Genomic DNA, 14188 nt, shown 5'->3' on the forward strand with positions numbered 1-14188 from the left:
AATGTCTCTTTGGAACACCAAGAGATCACAATGAAAGTTAGCTGCAGGGGTGCAGTCACTGATGAACATTTGTCAGTTGGTCTGTTTGTCGATTTGTTATTAAATTTGTGTCCCACCTTTTCCATCAAGTGGTGCTCAAGGAAGCTGACAGTGAAATCAAGTAAAATACAAAATAACAAAAACAAGCAGGTTAAGCAAATCAATAAGCACAAAGTGGTGGCCAAACTGCAGCATGCACAATGGACTTAACAGCCAGCTTGTGAAGCTAAAGACCTGTCTGAATAAAAATGTTTTTGTCCATTGGTGAAAATTCATCATTTCACACCCACACCATACATTTAGAACATCCACAGCCCTCCAATAATCCTGTGAACTGTAATATGTTAAGGGTGCTGAGAACTATAATTCTGTGAGAGGTAAACTTCACTTCCCATTACCCTCCCTTTTATGGGGAAAAGGCACAACTGTTAAAGTGGTACAAAATATGATTTAAATATATGGTGTGAGTCTAACCTTAAAATATGCCTTCCTGGCTAAGGAGTCCCAGAGCTTGAGGAGCTTCCTACACTCCTCTGAGGGGCAAAGTCAAGCATTCAAAACAGATTCTGCAACTTATTTATGTCAAACCCAGCAAATATAGTTGTGCTCAACAGAGAGATGAAAAGTCATTTAATAAACATAACACAATGTATAAAACAAGTGATAAATCAATAAAACGTCAAGCTATGTTGACCCTTTAACCGAAGCCTCCAGGAGCAGGTGAAGTCTAGTTTGGGAACACCATGAAAACATCTTCATTTGGAAAGGTAATCATGTTCAGCTGTCTGTAAATGGAGGTTAAAAAAAGGAGTCAGATCCTATGATTATTTATTACACTTTATCCCACTCATTCCAGCATGGTATAATGGTTAGGGTGTAGGACTAAGGTTTGAGAAACCAGGATTAAAATCCTCACTCAAGGCACTTGCTCAAAATTCATAATGTGCCCACTGGTGCAAAAAAGTTTGGCAACTTTTGGTCTATGCTCTCAGTGCAAAGGTGGGAAGTTGTTGCCCTTCAGATGTTGTTAGACTAACTCCCATCATTCCCAGTTCATTGGCCATGCTGGCTGGGGCTGATGGGAGCTGGAGTCCTGTAACATCTGGAGGGCCCACACATATCTCCCGTCCCTGCCTTAGGAAATGGATATATTTCATTCTCTCCAGCTCCACTGAAGAGTACAAAGAGGTTAAGCTTGATTTCATTGAGCTCCTTTGAGGAAAGAAAGAGCATCTCTTCATTGGAGGCAAGCCTGAGAAAAAGAGATTAAATTCAGTGGACCTTCTACCCAGTGCTTTTTGTCCTGGCGGCATGTGCTGGTACGCAGTACTGTCACCTTCTTCGTTTTTCAAATCAGAGCCTCACACCTCCTTCCTGAAGCCTGGAAAGCTGCTGCCCGGCTTAGGGAAGGAGGGACGATACTCTGGCAGGGCCCAAGCCCTCTATTGCATGCTGAATACCAGCACCTTTTTTTTCTAGGGGGAAAAAAGCACTGTTCCTACCTCAAAGAAAGTGTCTAAGATCTTGTCAGTGGTGGATGCCTGAGACTGGAACTGCTGCTGGTTTGTCTCAATTGCTGTCATTAGTCGAAAGTAGAAGTAGAGATATTCCCACTCTCTAGACAAAGAAGGAAAAATCATTGGGGGTACCAAACAGCTTGGGACATAAGTACTGATAAGAGCATCTCCCCCAGTACAGTATTAACTATTTCAAGCCCTATAATCAGTGGAGGAGGCCCTGTTGGAGCAAGCGCTGCCTGGCTGGTGCTCACTTGCGGCAGCGTCTTCTCAGAGGTGATTCCCTATTTGTGGAATGCTCTTCCTGGTGAGATGCACCTGTCTCCCTCATAATTAACATTTAGGAGGGATGTTAAACTGTTACATTTCACCCAGGCATTTCATAACTGAAAGATACCGTTCCTGGCAACATTGTAATTATTAGCTGGAACTGTTTTTAAATGTTGTTTAGATATTCTTAACATTTTTATTCTAATATTTATTCTACTGCTAAATTATTTTTTTCCGCCACTTTTGGTTGTCTGAGGGGAAGGTCTTCCTTATTACTACAGTGGTACCTCTAGTTACAAACTTAATTCATTCCGGAGGCCCATTCTTAACCTGAAACTGTTCTTAACTAGAGACGTGCTTTCGCTAATGGGGGCCTCTCACTGCCGCTGCGCCACCAGCACACAATTTCCGTTCTCATCCTGGGGCAAAGTTCTCAACTCGAGGTAACTCTTCCAGGTTAGCGGAGTTTGTAACCTGAAGCGTTTGTAACTTGAGGGGTTTGTAACTGAAGGTACCACTGTACTGATATTTGTAAGCCTCTGTAGAACTCCGCTTTCTTCTCTTCCGCTGAAGAGCAAGCTAAAAAAATGTTGCAAGTAGATACATTTTCATCTATTGGCTGCTGCGCCTCCTCACCTGTCCATCAACTCGAGGCTGCCATATTTTCCCATGACTGTCCTTCTGAATAATTCCTCCTCCTTTTCCTCTTTTGCTTGGGGCTTATCTGCTGTAGGGCATAAGAAGACTTGCCAGCATGCATAGCTTGGCTTCAATGTTAAGAATCACCTCCCTCCCTCTGAACTTGAGGTTGTAATCAGTGTTCATCCTACTCAGAGTATATCCATTGAATTGAATGGACATAACTAACTTAGGCTCATTCATTTCGGGTTCAGTTGATGAGTGCGGCACACAAAGAAGCCTGCATTTTGCAAGCATTGGCTGCTTGAAGGAGAAGTCCCTTTTGCAGATGATGCCTCAAAAAACAAAAAAAAAAAGACCAGCTGCTTGCTTTGGTTATGCATGCCTGCTCACTCAGCCAAACTGAGCCAAGCCCCGCCCCGGTTCACCAGCACAGCAAGGGCAGCTAATGTGATGTCAGCTGATTGGCAAACAGGCATGGTTTGTGGGTGGGGAATGGCCTTGTGGGTCAAACTGGACCACACTCAAGGAGCAGGTGTGGCCTGCAGGGAAAGTCCGAGGGGCTGATAGAAATATTTGGAGGGCAACATTCGGGCCTGAGGTTCCTCACCCCTGCATTAAAGGTTCTAAGCCTGAGCCCAGTCTCAAAGCCTGCTGCCCATCTCCCCAAACACTCTTGTCACCTGCTGCTTTGCCAAAAACATCATCTGCGATACTGCTCTCCTTCAGTTCGACCCACTTCTGTCAATTGGAGAAAGAAATACAACTCAGTGACTGGAACGCTCATCCTGGCAGCCCCAGCCCCAGCTATTCCCTGTCAACCCCCAGTCTGCATGGGCATAGCCGGGGGGGGAGGCGGCAGCTGCCCCCTCCCAAATCAAGTAAATAAATATTTTACTAAAAGTATATATTGTAGAAGGGACGCGGGTGGCGCTGTGGGTTAAACCACAGAGCCTAGGACTTGACGATCAGAAGGTCGGCGGTTTGAATCCCCGCAACGGGGTGAGCTCCCGTTGCTCGGTCCCTGCTCCTGCCAACCTAGCAGTTCGAAAGCACGTCGTGTGCAAGTAGATAAATAGGTACTGCCCCGGCGGGAAGGTAAACGGCGTTTCCATGTGCTGCTCTGGTTCACCAGAAGCGGCTTAGTCATGCTGGCCACATGATCCGGAAGCTGTCTGCAGACAAACGCCGGCTCCCTCGGCCTATAGAGCGAGATGAGCACGCAACCCCAGAGTCGGTCACGACTGGACCTAATGGTCAGGGTTCCCTTTACCTTTACCTTTTATATATTGTAGAAAGATTTTGACAATTTTTTCTGAGCACTTGAGACCAAAAGAAAGTTTAAAACTGTTGAGACATTTCATTCCGAATCTACTAGACAGTACCAGACAGAGGATGATGACAGCTGGGTGTCCAGCCCCACCCATCATGAATCCTGGGTACACCAATGGGAGCTGTGCTGACCTTTTGCCTCTTGAGTTCTTGGCGCTTCACCAAAGCCATCTGAAAGTTGTCGACCAGGACCGCAATCACCAGGCTGCAAGAGAAAGGGAGGGAGGGCAGCAACGGGGCTGTGACTGTTCTATATTCCACAATTTACCAATTGCTTCTTCAAAGAGAAATGGAAATGTACATAGAACCACCGCTTTCATAAAAGTTAAAACAATCCCATATACAAAATCAATTAAAAATACATTGCATATATAGGAACGATTTCTAATCCAATACAGAGCCCAACTGCGTCTCAAGGCTTTAACAGCAATCATTGCTATTCAGAGCCGGCCCACCCATGAGACTGGGTGAGGCAGTTGCCTCAGGTGGCAGTTGGGACATGGAGCAGATCCAGTGCACCGCTTGCCTCCTCCTCTTCTGCAGTCCTCGTGCTGCCACCGCCACTGCCTCCTCTTCCTCTTCCTCTACTGCCACCTGCTCCTCTCTGGCCTCCTTTTACTCCTCCACTGCCTTCAGGGCACCAGGACTTCCCTGGGCGGGCTGCTTCCAGTCGCCTCAGGCGGTAGAGGAGGCAGTGGCGGCGTAGCAACATTTTCTGCTGTGCCTCAAGCAGCAAAAATGTCCTGGGCTGGCCCTGTAGTTATTTAGTCTTTTCTTGGTTGTCTCGGGGTTTTAAGAAGAAGAAGAAGAGTTTGGATTTGATATCCCGCTTTATCACTACCCGAAGGAGTCTCAAAGCGGCTAACAATCTCCTTTCCCTTCCTCCCCCACAACAAACACTCTGTGAGGTGAGTGGGGCTGAGAGACTTCAGAGAAGTGTGACTAGCCCAAGGTCACCCAGCAGCTGCATGTGGAGGAGCGGGGAAGCGAACCCGGTTCACCATATTACGAGTCCACCACTCTTAACCACTACACCCCACTGGCTCTCTTTAAGAGCACTTATCGCTGCATTTAGTTTATCTAAAACTTTTTACCTTCGGTTTAAGCTTTTACCTTGCTGTGCTTTTTGGAATCCACCCCACATCCGTTCTGGTGTGATCAGCCAGAGTTCAATGTATTTAGTAAACAGTTAATCCCATTAAGAGTGTCTGGCTAAGACCAAAGAATCCCAAGTTCAAATGTGCTCAGTTGTGAAGCTCGCCAGGAGTATGGCAGATTTCCCCGCCCAGTTTGGTAAACTTATCAACCCAATGGTCTCAAAGCAGGTGTCAGGAGGACAGCTCAGGCACCCAAATCCCATCCCCCCGAAACCAGACGCAAGGTCATATCCAAGCAGATCCTCCTGCACTGTCACAGGAAGAACTAAATATACCACAGCAGGGGCACCAGGTCCTGGGGGCGTGTTCTTTTGGTGCTCCCCCCAATATTTTGGGGGGGACAGGCCTCCCCCAGTGTCCAAGAATTGAAGAGGCGAAGCACAGAGCAGAGAGTGGTGAGGCTACAGTGGCTCACATACACAGAATTGCCCTCTCGCAAGCTGACATCTCTGTGCCAGAAAGAACCTCAGGCCGGTCCTTCCATATATATATATATATATATATATATATATATATATATATGCCTAACAGGGATATTGTGAGGATAAAATTCCAGGGGGGGGGTTGTGGGCGGACAGTGAACAATGTATACTACCTTGAGGGAAAAGCATAATATAATAAATGTAATAAATCAACAAACCGTCCCTTGACCTCCCATCCAAGGCACTCTCCAGTAAGTCAAAAGCCTGAGGAGCCTATACTTACTTGAGAAGCAAGAAGTACTCCACAAGGATGTAGACGATCAGGAAGATGATGATGTACCAGGCACCTGGAAAGAAACACACATGGGGCCTGTGAGTGATAATGCTGCCTAGGGGTGGGCTTTTCAGGAAATCTCCACGTTTAACATATTAGCATGGATTCCCCCCCCCCATTATTGTCTTGCTCTTCACTCTTGACACGAGGTTGGGTGGGTTGGGTTTTTTTTAACCGATTGTGCTAAGTTCTATGTACCCCCCCTGACAAGCATCCTCTTCCCTCACCTGCTTCTTGACAGGTAAGGTAGATGAGGGACCAGTCATCCAAAGTGAAGAGCTGGAAAAGTGTGAAGATGCTGTTGAAGAGGTCTCCGAAGTGTTTTTCGTCAGCTTCATGGAACATGTCACGCAGCACCACGGAAGACATGACTGACGGGTGGAAGGCGGGGCTAAGGAACGAAACAAGGAGCCTTGGAAATGCAGGATCGCGGGAGAACGCCATCCCTTTGCCCCTTCCAAGGATTTGTAATTAACCTGTGGAATTCACTCGTCATAGGATGACATGACAGAAATCAGTGACAGTAAAATTTTGGGGAGCGGAAGAAGGCAGGTCTCAGTGTTGCCCTTGTTAGAGCTCAGCAGGGAGGAGGAGGAGGATGGGGACAAAACTAGAATTAATGGCCTCTGTCTCTCATTGGCTCTGGCGCCACCTACTGCTGGCCTCCCTGCCTTCTGCCCTACCAGTCCCAATGGGCACCAGGTGCACCTGGATTCTTCCCTCTCCATGCTGCTCTTTCCTGGGAGGATACAGAGGAAAGAGAACATGAGGAGAATAATGGCTCCGATGGACTCGCAGGAAAGCAAAAAGGTGCTTGTGACTTCCTTGAGGTTCTGCATCACTCTACGTGGAAAAGCAAATAAAGAAACAGAGAGTTAGGTAGGGTTGTAAGGTCAGTCGCTGTCAACCCTTCTGTCCCGCACCCCACCTTCTAAAACCTAGGAAGTTGCTATGGATTCCTCCAGATGACCCATTTATTGAGCAAATTACAGTTCCAAATATTCTTTGTGCACAGTGAGAGAAGAATGCTTTCAAGGTACAGGACGGGAGGGTCCTGGTATTTGCTGGAAGCCCCCTTGAAAAAAAATTGACTATCTGGAGGCGCTAGGAGCTCTTCCATTCCCCTTCCCTCCCCCAGCTAGAAATTTTGGCGCTAACCGGAGGGTGAGCAGGAAGCGGATGGCACGGATAGCACGGACAGCCTTGCAGATTTTGAGGACCCGGAAGAGCGTGAGTTTGTTGCCGCGGTTGCCTTGTCTGGAGGAGATGAGCAAGGGGAGCAGAAAATCCAGCACCGTCATGCACATAATGAAGAAATCTGGCAAAGGGAAGAAGAGGAAACATAGAAATTAAGGCAGACCCACATGAAATGGTGCTTCAGATTGTCAGCTGAGCAACATTAAGCTTATACAACTAGTGTAACATTATGGGCATTCCAGAGAAAACAACAACACTTAGTTTAGTACAATGGTATCTCGGGTTACATACGCTTCAGGTTACAGACTCCGCTAACCCAGAAATAGTACCTTGGGTTAAGAACTTTGCTTCAGGAGGAGAACAGAAATTGTGCTCCGGTGGCGCGGCGGCAGCGGGAGGCCCCATTAGCTTAAGTGGTACTTCAGGTTAAGAACTGTTTCAGGATAAGAACGGACCTCCAGAATGAATTAAGTACTTAACCTGAGGTACCACTGTACCAACCTTCTCATCATTTGAGAAGGGTCTGCTGTTAGTTCTGCACATGTTGCTACTCTCAGGCAGTCTGCTAATTAAATAATTTGCCCTGGAATCCCTTGGTATCAGCCAGGGCTTTTTCTCTCAGCTTGAACTTGCCGAAACTCAGTTCCGGAACTTCTCCAGTGAGTGCCATTGCCATGGTAAGAGAACAAGGGAGGCGTCCATGGTGGGTTCCGGCACCTCTTTTTCTAGAAACATAGAACTGCTGCCAGCACCTGTTCATACCCCCTCAACCACACTGCAGAAAGACCCACCAATGTCATTCCATGGGTCACGGAAATATACGCAGCCCAACGCAATGAGCTTGAGGACGGCCTCTAACACGTAGACAGAAAGGAAGGCAGGATCCATGGCAGAAAAGAACCATTCTGTTGCAAGAGAGGAGAGAAAGAGAGAAGCATTGATTGTGGGAAAGCCACTCTCCTCCATGATGAAAGCTGTTGTGATCTGTGGAGATGCCCACCACTGAAGAAGGTGAATTGCCTAAATGGGGAGTGGGGGCAGTAGTCCCTGGTTGAATCTACACAGGAGATAAAGGTGTGGGTACAGGACCACAGATAATGCCCCTAAAGCAGTGGTTCTCAACCTGTAGGTCCCCAGAAGTTGTTGGACTACAACTCCCATCATCCCTGAGCTCTGGCCTTGCTAGCTAGGGGTGATGGGAGTTGTAGTTCAACAACATCTGGGGACCCACAAGTTGAGAAAGGGTGCCCTAAAGGCAAGGCCAAACTCTGAAGTGGTCTCAGCAAGGTTCTGAAGCAACTGGCTGGTTTCTATTGGGGATAGGTAGTCACTGACTAGTGTTGCTTCCTGAAAGGGTCAGTGCCTTATTCTGCAGATATAAGGCCCTTGGGTCAATATGGCTTCCAGCTGTGGGGATCTCTCCTGAGGGCCAGCCATCAATCTGGGAGCAGAAGTTCTCCTTGGGGCAGGACTGAAGCCCCTGGCCTTATTGAAAGCAGAGCATGCTCTGGTTACTACCCAGCATTCAGAAGAAGTCTACAGAGCAGGATTATTTATGAGGCAAGAAACACCTCTCCTGTGGGCTGACCTCCCCGAATTTCAACCACCGCAAACGTTTGAGCCACCAGCAATACGGTGTTGATGGCAACCACCGAGCAGATTATGAAGTCAAAGATGAAAGACTGAGTCAAGTCGTAGATGATCTGCCTCAGCAAGACGAGGTGCGGGTAGATCTTCTGCCAGGCATGAACCACCATCTCTGTCATCGTCATTCGTCTGTGCTTCCTCTTGCGACGCTGGCGGGCTGGCTTTGCTAGAGTTAGAGAGGGAGGAAGAATCGTTTGAGGGCGAGGGCAGAGGAGGCAGCCATTCCCCTCCCCCAGTTTCTCAGAACACACGAGGTTGTCCTCTGCAACAAGGGCTTGGATAGCTCAGCTGGATAGAGCGTGGTGCTGACAATGCCAAGGTTGCAGGTTCAATCCTTATATGCAACAGCGGCACATTCCTGCACTGCAGAGGGTTGGACTAGATGATCCCCAGGGTCCCTTCCAGCTCTACACTTCTAGGATTCTATGATTCCAAGGGATGTTGGAGAATCCAGAAGAGAAAGGGAATGGAGGTGAGATTTGCTATGTTTGCTTATTCATCCCTTGCCCAGAACAGAAATTATCCAGTCAGTATTATTGGTAATGGACTAATGTAATGATAATGAGAGTGATTTTGTAATTAAATGATGTAAATGTTCACCATAGCAAGCAGCAATGCGGATAATTCAGTTTTTGTCAGGAGCCAAACTGCAGTGAACCGGCCCAGGTGAGGTAAACCTTGCCAACCCCTGATCAAGAGTTTCATGCTGTTCCAGCACGACGGCCTTGGTCCGGTATACCTCAAGGAGCGTCTCCACTCCCATCATTCTGCCCGGACACTGAGGTCCAGCACCGAGGGCCTTCTGGCGGTTCCCTCCCTGCGAGAAGCCAAGTTACAGGGAACCAGGCAGAGGGCCTTCTTGGTAGTGGCACCCGCCCTGTGGAACGCCCTCCCACCAGATGTCAAAGAGAAAAACAATTACCAGACTTTTAGAAGACATCTGAAGGCAGCCCTGTTTAGGGAAGCTTTTAATATCTGAAGGACTATTGTATTTTAATATTTTGTTGGAAGCCGCCCAGAGTGGCTGAGGAAACCCAGCCAGATGGGCGGGGTATAAATAATAAATTATTATTATTATTATACCAACTGAGCTTTCCCGCTGAATGTAACAAATTGTGGGTGGGAAATAAATAAATCCCTTCTTACATACCTCCCTACAGCACCCATGTTGGGGACTAAGTCCCACAGTTCCAAGTACAGTCATCATTCCTGGAATTAGGCTGAGCTCCTCCTCCTCCAGAGGAAACCATGTTAAGTACAGTGATTTAATTTACTGAAATTGGGAATGCTTAAATGTATGAATGTGTGTTTAATTCTGGAATGTTTCCCAGTAACTCTCATGTGATTGGTTAATTCTGTTCACATGGGAGACATCTTATTACATTCTCCATTTTGTTTTGTTTGTGTGACTGACTTGACTGTAATGGCTGCATCTCCGTGAACACCGAAGAAAAGAGAGAACTCTCTAAATGCAACACACCCTCCAACATTTCTCTGATGAAAATCGGGACATCCTATTATTATTATACCCCACCCGCCTGCCTGGGTTGCCCCTACCACTCTAGGCGGCTTCCAACATATATTAAAACATAATAAAACATTGAACATTTAAAAACTTCCCTATGCAGGGCTGCCTTCAGAAGTCTTCTAAAGGTTGCGTAGTTATTTACCTCCTTGGCTTGGGAGGTTGTATAACTCCATACCCTCCAACATTTCTCCAGTGAAAATAGGGACGTCCCAAGGAAATGAGGACATTCCAGGATCAAATTTGAAACCGGGATGGCTTCTGTAAATCCAGGGCTGTCCCTGGAAAATAGGGACACTTGGAGGGTCTGATATGCAATAGAGGAGAAGAGTGCTAATGTTTCTCTCTGAATGTATGTGTCAAAAAGAAGTACAGAATCTGATGTTCTCCCAAAGAAGCAGTAAGGAGAAGTTGGCTGGAAAGAGAAAGTGGAAACCTCTTGGAAGGAGCTGGATGGGTTAGCTGGGTAATGTACAGAAGGCTGAGTGCAAGGATTGGAAAGACAGAAAGACAGAGTTAGTCTGAATGTTTACGGAAGAATCTTCAACTACCGTATTTACTCGAATTTATGTTCACTTTTTTGGCCAAATTATGTTGCGAATACTAAGGTGCGCGTTAGATTCAATGGCACATTTACATTCACCAATAAATAGATAGATAGATAGATAGATAGATAGATAGATAGATAGATAGACAGACAGACAGACAGACAGACAGACAGATATAACCATCCATCCATCCATCCACATTTGGTTTCAAGGTTCTGAAAACTAAGGTGCACATTAGATTTGATGGCGCGTTAGACTCGAATAAATATGGTAAGGGGACAAAACATGTCCCATGCTTGGATAAGTATGTGAACGTAAATATATTCTTCTTTAGCTACGTGTTCTGCAAGTGAAAGCTTTGAATATTTTAAACCTTGTTTTAATTTCAATAAAAGAGTCAGTCTTGCACATGATTTGGCTTCTGAGCGGCAATTTAGCTACTCTGCCAACAGACCAATCTCCATGTAAACTACCCCTCCAACCATCCTGCCAGGGTTTTTGGGAGCTAAGGATCTGGAGCTCTGACTAGAAAAGGCTCCCCCCTCCTGACAGAGACAGCCCTGAGCTCGATGGCCAGGGGTCCGGTTCGGTATAAAGCACATGGCCATCTAAAAATGGTCCGGGGGGTGGGAAGTTCTGCTGCACCTATGTAAAGTCAAATTGTACCCCTGGAATCGCCCCCTCACTTTTGACTCTTATCCCTCCAGGTGCATTCTTGGAACTTCTCATCGACCTGCTGCTCTGATTGCTGAATCTTCTCCGGGATTGTCTAGACCCTCTCAAGGAGGGTGAGATGGAGGTGACGGCTAGGACCATGGAAGGCTCTGGGTGGGCTGAGGGTGAATACCCAGGCGCAAGGCTGGAAGTCCCAGGCATTCCTGTGGATGCACCCTGGGCTTGGCCCTGCTCCTGGGTCGGGACCTGCAGCATTTTCTCCATCTGAGGCACAGAGGACATGGCAGGCACGGTGAGGTACCGGTGATCCATGGTGGCGAACTGAAGGAGTCCTCGTGGCTCAGACGCGCCGGCCTAGAAATGTCCTCCCAGTCGGCTTCTCCAGTCTGGGCTGTGGCGAACCTGGAACACGGAAGGCCCCAGGCTTCCGAATGGGGAGCCTTGGCAGCTCTTTGTGATGCCATCGTGAGGCAAGGCAAAGCATGCCAGGGCAGTCAGAGGCAGTGGTGTTAGCAGACAGTCTATGGAGCCTAAGGCCCAGGCCGCAGATCTCCTGCCCCTCTCCACATTTTATTTTTAGTTTTTTCCCCCAACTGACCTTTTCTACGTCCGGACAGTTACCATGTAAGAAACCAGAACCAATAACAGAAAAGCAAACCAATCCCTCTGCAAAAAGTGTTCGATTTTCTTCTAGAAACTGGTTGGCAACACAGTACTGTACTCATAATCCTCCAACATGCTGGAGTCCCAGATTGGGACGCTCCTTTTTTTTGGTCCCGAATTCTCACACGTGCGTGTGAACACAAGACCAAAAGACGCTTGTTTTTTTGTTTTGTGAAAACGGGAGCTTCAAAGCAGAGGCGCCGGCAACTCCTAGGGGCGCAGGTCCCTTTGTGCCCCCCACCCACCTAATAAAAGCCACGTTTGGACTTCATTTTGCAAGGAATTTGTAACAGGGTTGCTGGAGGGCAAGAGAGCTGGGATTGGGCACAAACCTTCAACGTTGTTTCTTACAGCCCTTGAGACTGGAGTAAGTCCTAGAGCTCTGCTAGGACAAGAGAGGAAGCGGCTCCTGGCTACTTATCATATTTTAGAATTAAACCAGGAGTGCTTAATTCAGATGACTTGGAGGGTAAAGCTCCCCACCTATAATTATTGTTGTTGTCGTTGTCAGTGTTTGATTTTTTTTAGGGAAGGAAAGCTGTCAGTACACACAATAAAGTTGTTAAAGTAAGTACAACACTTTTAACATTTTGGGGGGGGGAAGGTGCCAATACTGTGTACTCTTGAGTACCCTCAGAAAAAAAGAAATGGTGGTTGTTGTTGTTAATCCACCCTTTACCACAAGGTACCAGGGCAGGTTATAATTAAAACACAATATTGAAAAGCAATTTAAAACAGCTTAGGTTGATCTCTTCTGTGAACTGCCCTGAGACCTCCCGGTATAGGGTGGTATATAAATAATAATAATAATAATAATAATGATGATGTCACAGAAATAAGGCAGGTCCTAAAAATATGGTCAAGCAGGCAAATGCATAATTTTGCAGCCAGCTGCTGTTGCTTTGGTGTGAGCAGGAAGGCACCCAGATGCCTACAAACTTGGGCTTGGGGAGAGTTGGGTTCAAGTCCCTTTTTAGCTTTAAGAATTCAGAGTAGCTCTGGACCAGTCACAGTTTCTGAGACCAGTCAACCTCACAGAGCTGTTTTGGGGATAAAAAGTGGGGTGATGGGTGGGGGAATAACCCTTCATCAGCACTAGGTACCTCTATTGCTAAGATTGGGCGCAGGTTTTATCTGCCCCCCAATATGTTATTCAAGTTGGCACCACTGCTTCAAAGCGTGGCATTGCCTGACATCATGGGGATGCCAGGAGACTGACAGGTGGCTCCTCCAGCTGGCCTGCCAGGGTTGGGGGAGATAAGAATTTGGGGCCCTGACTAGAAAAGGCTCCCCACTCCTGATGCAGACAGCCCTGGGCTCCCTGTCCAGTGGTCCAATTCAGTATAAAGCAGATCTTAGAAAAAGCAGCAATGCTGGTTCCCCCCATTTTGAAGGAAGTTAAGTAATAATACACTTGGCTGTCAAAAAATGGGTCAGGTGGGGAGGCCCGCCACACTAACATTAAGTCTAAATGCACCCCTGGAATTGCCCCCTCACTTTTGACTCTCGATCCTGTGTGTACGGTTTTGGATCCTTGCATTGACCTCCTGCTGATCCTGCTGCTCCTGCTGAATCTCCTGGGCCCTTTCATGAAGGGCGACATGGAGGTGACGGCCAGGACCGTGGAAGGCTCTGGGCGGGGTGAGGATAAATACCCAGACCCAAGGCCGGAAGTCCCAGGCATTCCTGTGGATGCACCCTGGGCTTGGCCCTGCTCCTGGGTCGGGACTTGCAGCATTTTCTCCATCTGAGGCACAGAGGACATGGCAGGTACGGTGAGGTAATTCATGGTGGCGAATTGAAGGAGCCCTCGTGGCTCAGACGCGCCGGCCTAGAAATGTCCTCCCAGTCGGCTTCTCCAGTCTGGGCTGTGGCGAACCTGGAACACGGAAGGCCCCAGGCTTCCGAATGGGGAGCCTTGGCAGCTCTTTGTGATGCCATCGTGAGGCAAGGCAAAGCATGCCAGGGCAGTCAGAGGCGGTGGTGTTAGCAGACAGTCTATGGAGCCTAAGGCCCAGGCCACAGATCCCCTGCCCCTCTCCACATTTTAATTTTACCTTTTTTCCAAACTGACCATGTAGGGAATCATAACCAATAACAGAAAAGCAAACCAGTGCCAGTGTGGTGTAGTGGTTAAGAGCGGTGGACTCGTAATCTGGTGAACCGGGTTCGCTTCCCCACTCCTCCACAGGCAGCTGCTGGGTGATCTTGGGCTGGTCACAC

The 14188-nt window shown here is 47.6% G+C and overlaps 1 protein-coding gene across 10 annotated transcripts; it reads right to left on the reverse strand.

Annotated features, from left to right (window-relative positions):
• Positions 1-654: 654 nt before the first annotated feature.
• On the reverse strand, positions 655-14003 carry CATSPER1 (cation channel sperm associated 1). Of its 10 annotated transcripts, none has more exons than XM_081174151.1 (12): positions 13463-14003; positions 8496-8720; positions 7699-7812; positions 6869-7028; positions 6462-6553; positions 5938-6081; positions 5660-5723; positions 3930-4002; positions 3149-3206; positions 2463-2553; positions 1542-1656; positions 655-824 (listed from the first exon to the last, which is right to left on the reverse strand). In XM_081174151.1, exons 1-12 carry the CDS (start codon positions 13752-13754, stop codon positions 795-797), a joined length of 1458 nt encoding a protein of 485 aa, XP_081030277.1. In that variant the 5' UTR covers positions 13755-14003; the 3' UTR covers positions 655-794. The 10 variants fall into 10 exon arrangements, with proteins under 10 accessions (XP_081030277.1, XP_081030283.1, XP_081030276.1 ...); XM_081174157.1 differs by lacking the exon at positions 13463-14003 and adding an exon at positions 11901-12451; XM_081174150.1 differs by lacking the exon at positions 13463-14003 and adding an exon at positions 11314-11849 and having other exon boundaries at positions 2463-2550.
• Between the last annotated feature and the right edge of the window lie 185 nt (positions 14004-14188).

This window comes from Podarcis bocagei, assembly GCF_964188305.1.
Source record: "Podarcis bocagei genome assembly, chromosome: 16".
Taxonomy (NCBI): domain Eukaryota; kingdom Metazoa; phylum Chordata; class Lepidosauria; order Squamata; family Lacertidae; genus Podarcis; species Podarcis bocagei.